This window comes from Henckelia pumila, chromosome 4 (assembly GCF_033568475.1).
Source record: "Henckelia pumila isolate YLH828 chromosome 4, ASM3356847v2, whole genome shotgun sequence".
Classification (NCBI taxonomy): Eukaryota; Viridiplantae; Streptophyta; class Magnoliopsida; order Lamiales; family Gesneriaceae; genus Henckelia; species Henckelia pumila.
Window position 1 is genome coordinate 224,734,555 of NC_133123.1, and position 7,673 is coordinate 224,742,227.

General features: G+C 37.2%; 1 protein-coding gene across 5 annotated transcripts; it reads right to left on the reverse strand.

The window, feature by feature from the left end:
* Window positions 1-260: 260 nt before the first annotated feature.
* Window positions 261-6,712, reverse strand: LOC140860001 (AT-rich interactive domain-containing protein 4). 5 transcript variants are annotated; one of them, XM_073262723.1, is made up of 17 exons: window positions 6,620-6,712; window positions 6,358-6,513; window positions 5,779-6,206; window positions 5,480-5,668; window positions 4,733-4,786; window positions 4,551-4,639; window positions 4,057-4,333; window positions 3,902-3,958; window positions 3,697-3,728; window positions 3,065-3,200; window positions 2,575-2,745; window positions 1,635-2,270; window positions 1,373-1,510; window positions 1,187-1,285; window positions 904-1,004; window positions 721-811; window positions 261-636 (listed from the first exon to the last, which is right to left on the reverse strand). In XM_073262723.1, exons 3-17 carry the CDS (start codon window positions 5,926-5,928, stop codon window positions 538-540), a joined length of 2,319 nt encoding a protein of 772 aa, XP_073118824.1. In that variant the 5' UTR covers window positions 5,929-6,206; window positions 6,358-6,513; window positions 6,620-6,712; the 3' UTR covers window positions 261-537. The 5 variants fall into 5 exon arrangements, with proteins under 5 accessions (XP_073118824.1, XP_073118825.1, XP_073118823.1 ...); XM_073262724.1 differs by having other exon boundaries at window positions 6,358-6,508; window positions 6,620-6,692; XM_073262722.1 differs by having other exon boundaries at window positions 5,779-6,133; window positions 6,358-6,656.
* Between the last annotated feature and the right edge of the window lie 961 nt (window positions 6,713-7,673).

Genomic DNA, 7,673 nt, shown 5'->3' on the forward strand with positions numbered 1-7,673 from the left:
TACTTGGTACCAAAAACTAATTATTACATGAGGATATCCATCAGCAACACTTTTCTAGATAAAATAAGAAAATATTCAATATACACAACTTTACAAATATTACTTTGTTCTAATAAGAACTTGATTTATGGAAGGACTATTAGTTTTTTCTTGCTTATTCTTTGGAAAGATCAAGAACTAAAAACGTTTTAGCTGTCAAGTATTAAGGACTAAGACCACAATTTCAATCAAAATACATTTGAAAGAAGGCTAAGAACCTCGATCAAATCAATCTCCCAAAATCAGATGAAAAGTTTATGGCTCTTTCTACTTTATATTTAAGCTGATTCATAAGGCAAACGATAAGCCTCAAGCAATAGCAATTTCATTAAACCAAACTACATATTAATTACATACACATTTAATTTAGCAATTAGCCCCTCCAAACTCCTTTCTTGTTCTCCCAAACTTACCTCCACACCCCACGTTTCTCAGTATTTTCTTCTCTGCAGAAAAAATATATTCCCTTACATATTGCATTAAAAAATCATCAAGGCGTCAAGAATATCCGTTTCCTGATTTGCTCATCTTTTTCTTGTGATTCGAAACACTGCACTGTGGGCATACGTATTCCAGTCCATCTGTCTTGGCATAGTCCTGAAATTTCAAGAAATCGTTCGAGGGTGAGATACAAAACAAAATAATCGATGATTTCGAGCTTGATGGGTTGAGAATTGTTACTTTAAAGGCACCCAAACCAGGTCTCCGGTCGCAGCCAAAATGAGCCCACTCCCCACACAAGCCACAGTTAACCCAGTCCCCAGGAGCACTACTGAACGATTTCAAGAAAATTGAGTATTAGTGACCGTTTCCTGCACTGAACATAAATCTTTTTCTCAAAACTTTAAACACTTTTGGCCAAACCTGTGACATAATAAACAGCACTCTCCATCCACATCATCATGAGCCAATTCATACTCCAAAAGATACGTTTCGTAGTGCCTTTTAAGCGTGTTACCAACACCCTAATAAACAAAAAGGCTAACAGTAAGAAAATCAATACCAACAAATGCATTTTCAAGTTTCTGGAAACGGCCATAGAGATATTCCACATGGGTCCGTCCTAAAAGCTCGTTATACGTTGTGATATACAGACAGTATAGGTTGAATATCCAAGTGTACAACTAAGTTGAGATTAAGGGCATACCGTCATTCTATTGGTCACTGTGTGATTCCGCATTTTTGAGAAAACCTGTCCTTTCCAATTGATGCCATTGCCAACATGAAAACCTCCTCTTGTCACCACCTGATTGCACTCCAATTTGTAAGTCCCACAATATGCTAAAAAATGTTGTTCCGCTTGTTTATCTAGTAAAGGAAGTGGCAACCTTACCTCTCTGTACAAGTTAAAAAGATCGAGACGTTTCGCGTTCAGTATTGCTTCTGGGAATTCAGCAAGCCCGCCTTGAGGAATGAGACGGTTATGTCCTCTAAGGATTAGAAATTGCATAACATCTTTCAGAAACTCCTCCTTTTTACAAGCAAATCAAGAAAAAATGTGCACAGGCATAGATCAGATTTCTGTTTATTTGGATTCAAATATTTAAAAAAACTACAAAAAATATATGTGATATGCTGGTCAACGAACAAGTTACCTCGGAGCACACATGTAGTGGACTTCTCCCACAACCATGCTTCTTTAGAGGAAGCGGATTCAAAGAATGTATATGCTTAGCTTGATTTGATCCTGGAGTTGACTTCCGATGGGTAGCCGGAGTGGCTCCAGCACTTGCATGCTTCATAGAAGAGACGATGGGCATGTTCGGCTTCACCAGACTCCCCTCGTGCAAATCTGCACCTGAAATCCCAGAAAAGGGAAGCATTTTCTGATGACGAATGTGAGGAACGGGCCTCAGCATGGCGATGTTAATTCTTCGTCTTGGGTTTACAAGTCGTGTGTTGACTCCATTGGAGAATCGATTTTCCCTATCGTTATCTATGTTCTTCGCACCAGCTTGGTCTTCAGTAGCTATACCATTTAATGAGCCAGAGCATATTTCCTGGTAAATAGATGCTCTCTTTCTACTAGGTGCAGGTGGTCTTAACCAGGATGGAGGACTGATCATGATTCGATTGTTCAACTCGATATCGTTTCCCTGCCCTGGACAGAAGAAAAGAAGTCGTTCTGCATCTTCTTTCTCGAATGAAGCTACAGCTAATCCCTGGATACCGGCAATACCAAGAGCAACTAAACTACGGTACGAAATATCAGGTATTAGTTGCCTCAAAACCTGAAATTGAAACAAAAAGCCAAATCAAATGAGAGACAGAAGTGAGAGTCCTAAAACATATCAACCAACTGATAAACTAAAGACCACATTGTATACTCGGCCTTCGGAGAAGAGAAACTCCTTGAGAACTACTGATAAAAACAACTTAACATCACAAGCAATTTGAGAAATCGGTACAATTCATTCACTAAAGTAGTATTATCAGAGGGAAATTAAAAAATATGATAAATATAGAAGAGCTAAAAACATTGTCTCCAGAGACCTAGCTTAACAAATGAGGACCATGAAGTAGGTAAATTCGAACCTGTGAAGCCCACGTTGGAACCTTCATGCAAACTTCGAATACAGCTGCTCCACAAGCTACTGAGACTGATCTACGAGGTTCGGATACAGGTACTTTACTTTCATTGTTTGGCAATTCATGAACCAGCTGACTATTTTCAATGATTTCATTCTTTATATGATTTTCTAATAGCTGAAAAATTGATCAAGCATAACCAAAGTTAGCACCAAAAACATAACCTGAAAAAAGTCAAAGATTCAATGATTGAAATAAATAAATTAGGAAATATTTCATCATTGCTCCTATTATATAGTGTCCGAATCTAAATATATAATACGTATTTTCGTTAGTACATCAAGATTATAATTTGACTATTTTCTTCCAAATTATCTTCTCCTTCACCACTTTCGCATAAAAAATATCAACACATCAAACACACTTTCATCCTAAATTCTTTACTTTCCACAAATTATAACTTCAACATAAATAATTTACAAATGCTTTGCAATACCTGGTCATCAAAACATGTCTGGGCACTTCCAGACACCAAAAGAGAAATGTGAGCAGAGGTACAAGTTGACAAATCACAACGCATCGTTACAACTTCACGAGACAACGAAGCAGCTTGAAGAGGTGGAGGAAAGGCGCTGAAAAACAAAACCAATTATTTTTTCAGAAATTGTTATAAACTATGACCACGATAAGAGCCAAATTCGTCATAAAGAAAACTAATAGGATGGTCCAGCAGAGCAGATTGGTGGACAAACATAAAGACCTTCACAAAAAGAATAGGAGAGTTGAGTAAGTCCCATGTGAAAAAGATAGGGACAAACATAAAGGATTTCATAAAAAAGCGAAGGAGAGTTGAGTTAATCACATATAAAAGATAGGTATATTTTAAAATATACACAAAACAAGCATGACTAGCATCAAGTTGACAGGTTTCGCTGCATTTGTGGGAGACACCTTCTATAAGATGATCCAGGTACTTGATCCATGCATACAATTCAAGTGAATGCAGCAATAATACATCTATCCAACTGACGAGTGATGATAGATAAAAGAGGAAAGACATGCCACATGAATTTTAAACATTGAGTTTTGTGTACATGAAAACCAAACCAATTCCATGTCCACACATACCTCACTCGGTTATGAAGTTTGCTCCCCCGCATCTGTCTCAGTCCAACAGAAAAGGAATTAAAACTTGAATTGGATCAATCAAACCAAACAAAATTGAGCAGCAAGGACATTTAGACCAAAATATCATTTTTGTTTAGTTCCATCACTTCTCCAAGCAACAAGCAAGAGGAATAAGATGGGAAGGAAAATGCCATTTGACACTTACTTCAATACTCAGAAGAGCATTCAATCCGTCCTCCAACGGGCCCAAAATGCGAGCATCCTAAGTGAAAAATTAAATCCATGGGGTGAACATTCAAGTCCATACATCTGGATAAAGAGGGAAGACAAAAAAACAATAAGTTGAGTTTACGTCATTACCAATGAACTTGCCACTCCGCAGACAAGAAATCTTGTGTACATATCATCATCATATATTTTTATGGCGGGAAGAGAACTAGAAGAGCCTTCTTCATCTTCCCCAAGATTCATCTCAGGAAGCTGTAAATCGATCTTCGGAGCCTCACCAAGAATACTAGGGCCTAATTCACAATCAATATTCTCGCCGCTATCAGAGGTGAAAAGACTATTTCGACAACAATGAAGCCTAAACGAGGCATGGGCAAGCTGGAAGGCATCCCAAATATGGCATAGTGAACTGCAATTGACAGAAGAAATGAACATTGATCAGAGATCAGCATGTGAGATTCATATGGGAGTAAAAAAAAACACAAGGAAAAACATTGTGCGCGGTCTATTTTTTGTGATCCATATTCAAGAGAAATCATGTACACCAGATAGAACTAACTCACTATGAAATTATGATATATAATCTTGTGGCAGTTTCATGACAAATTAAATCTTTAAAAGAATACCTTTGTACCACGGAGAACAAAGCATTATGAAAATGGCTTGCTTCAAAGCGTGAGAATGTGTCCGTCCAATATATTACACAAGGAATTCCCTGTCGAATGAAAATGGTGAAGAGAAGATATCATCCATGATCCTATTCTATCGCTGCATCCATCTAACAACAAAATATAAATTTCATACAAACCTTAGAGTGCAAAGATTCTGCTAATTCTCTACCATTCTGTAGCTCCAAATAAACCTAGAATAAAATGTCATAACCAAATCAGATAAAACCATGACAAAAGATCACTTCGCAAAAAAAATAAAAGCGAGCGCGACCAGAGGGGTTAGAAAATTGAAGACAAAGGAAACAATTGCTCTCCAAATACTTAAGGCATTGAGTTCGTATTTTCTAATCCTGTGTAATTTATAAAATAACATAACTTTTACTCAAAACTTTTTTTAGTGGCAATTTATAAAAGAAAATAACTTTTACTGAAACTTTTTTCAGTAGCAAGTTTCAATCCCAAATTGGAATGTTCCTTCAAATATTCATTATCTCACCCCAAAATTTAATTATCTATGAAATTCAAAAGCCAAACAAGTTCTGCTTCAATTTTGGCAGCTCCATATCATGTAGGAATAGGCAGGGAATCCAAAATGGAAGAAAAATATAACTGATTCACACCCCTTTGCTGCTAATTTTGATGGGATCAGAAAGGCATATAGTAGAAATAAAAAGGCCTTTCCTTTTTTATTCTTATAAATCCATAAACAAGTCAATGAACTGATGAAATTTGAGTTGCATAAACTAAAATAAGTTAAAAAAAAGTAATCATACAAGAGAATAGATAACTTCTAGCAACAAATCTTAACATTTTGATTTAAAAGATTTCCACATGAAAGTAGCAAATATGAATAAAACAATAGTAATCCAAGATTAATGGCATACACATGTAGGCATTGTGGAGCTAAAAAATTCAGACAAAGCTTCTGCTGCAGACAGTCGAAACCCTCTCCAAACCACTGATCCCACGTCATCATTCGGTAGTGTTTCACCTTGTATGTGCACAAAACTTGGTTGCCAAGCATCCAGAACCTTGCGAAATTCATCTATAGTTGGATTTGTCAATTTTTGGACCTACGTCAGGCATAAATAACTTGTTGAGTAAGCATCTAAATAAAAATTTAAGGACAACTTCCCCAAAAACATCAGGATTCTATCTTGCACACAAAAATTAACATTGTAACCTCTAAACGCCCCGAAGACACAATTTCCGGGAATGGGAACCTCTGCTTCTCGTAAGAACCATCTTGCTTCAGTTTATTTTCAATTGTTTTCCCACATGACACGACGAGCAGATGGCAAGTGTTTTTCAAAGTTCCTTGGGTATGTAACATGTCCAAATTCTTTCTTTACAACAGTGGGAAGGAAATTCCAAAACTTCTCGAGAGAGAAATCCTGAACGCATCAACTATTCCGCTTAAAGAATGGATTCAAGTAGTCGGACATCAATATGATGCTTCACTGTAGACGAAGACGCAACTTTTACATCTTATTTCCTCAAAATTTTGGAGAAAATACCAGGAAAAATCAAATCTTGATCTGCAGAAAACGGCTGGCAAGATAATCAGAAAACAATTAAATAACTTGCGACAACACCAGCACTCGTAGCTTCCTGAAATCTCCAAGAAGAACAAAATCAAAACATAAAACTTCATCTCCAAACACTAACCCGACATAGAAAACCGTCATCCAACCATGAATTAACAGGACAAAAAAAAAACAATGATTCAAGAACTCAAAATGAGTAAAGAAGAAAATCTTACTTGTCCCGATGAAGAAATTGAGCGACTCAGATGAAGAATCAAGAAAGATCGCTACTTCACAACCACAATCACAATCTAAAATAGAAAACCCTAATGCCAGCCACCTGCCTTTTAATCCTCGCGGCTCAATGAAAATCAACAAGGAAAAACACTAAACTAAAAGGAAAAACAAGTTGCAAACAATCATCAGAATGAGTGATGGACACCCTTTATCCACGGGAAAATATCGAATTTAAAATAATTACAAATGCACTATTCTTACTATTTGTGATTTGTGATTTGTGATTTGTTTGTATGAATCAGAAATGAGCATCAGGTCCCGTTTTCAGAATGGCATATCCGCATATGGTATTTTCAAAGGAAAAAAACAAAAACAAAAAAGCATATGGTATTTTTAAAGGAAAAAACAAAAAAAAACAAACCAAAACAAAACAGATCATGATAGCCTAATTGTTGATAGCCCAATTGTTATTAGCCCAATAGCTATTAACATACGCACTGAGACCATGACCCAGCAACTTGAAGATTGGGCTTTGAAAGGACTCATAAAAGGTGAAGAGTTGACCCAAAAACAGAAAGATAAAGTGCCCACAAATATTGGCGAGGGGAGAAAGAAGAAACAATGGGAGGAACCACAACAGAAGGATCGAGAAGAAGAAGAAAACCTGCGTGGACGAGGGATTACATCATGTGAGGGAAATAAACGTTTTGTGCACCCTTTTTGCTGTTAAATTTCTGTTAGGGTTAATGACGTCATGTTGGTAGTATAAAAGGAGTGAGGTAGATTTGTAAAGAGCATCAGAAATATTATCAATACAAAATATTTTCAGGAGTTTGGCACAGACTCGAAGTGTGCGTGGGTGTGTTCTTATCATTTTGGTGCTCTTGTTGAGAGGATTTTTTCTTTCAGGATCACTGATACCATGAGGAACGAAGACGTAGCAGAGAGTATGCGACAATTGGAGGCGAATTTCAAACTCCACTTAGATACCCAACTAGCGAGTTATACCAAATTGCTGGAGCAATACATGACGGCGATGGATTTACGTTTTGGCCAGATGGATCAGAAAATTCAGGAGGTTTCCACTGTCAAGGACGTTCCGGCGAAATTGCTCAATTTCGAAGGAGGGAACAGCTCAAAAATTGGGGGAACGATTGGTGACACGACCATGCATCTCAAGGGGTGTAAGTTCGATTTACCTAAATTTAAAGGAGAAGATGTGCATACTTGGATCTACAAGGTGGAGAAGTATTTTGCTCTACACGGTGTTCCCCCTGAAATCCGGCTGCAGGTGGTAGCCTTCCACATGGAGGGC

What these genes read in the sequence shown, in the direction of transcription:
- LOC140860001 (XM_073262723.1), bottom strand. Translation starts at nt 5,928, where the DNA reads ATGTTACATACCCAAGGAACTTTGAAAAACACTTGCCATCTGCTCGTC. An exon ending in ATGCTCTTCTGAGTATTGAA is followed by an intron (nt 3,729 to 3,901) that starts GTAAGTGTCAAA and finishes GGACTGAGACAG; the next exon opens with ATGCGGGGGAGCAAACTTCA. An exon ending in TGCTGTTTATTATGTCACAG is followed by an intron (nt 812 to 903) that starts GTTTGGCCAAAA and finishes GAAATCGTTCAG; the next exon opens with TAGTGCTCCTGGGGACTGGG.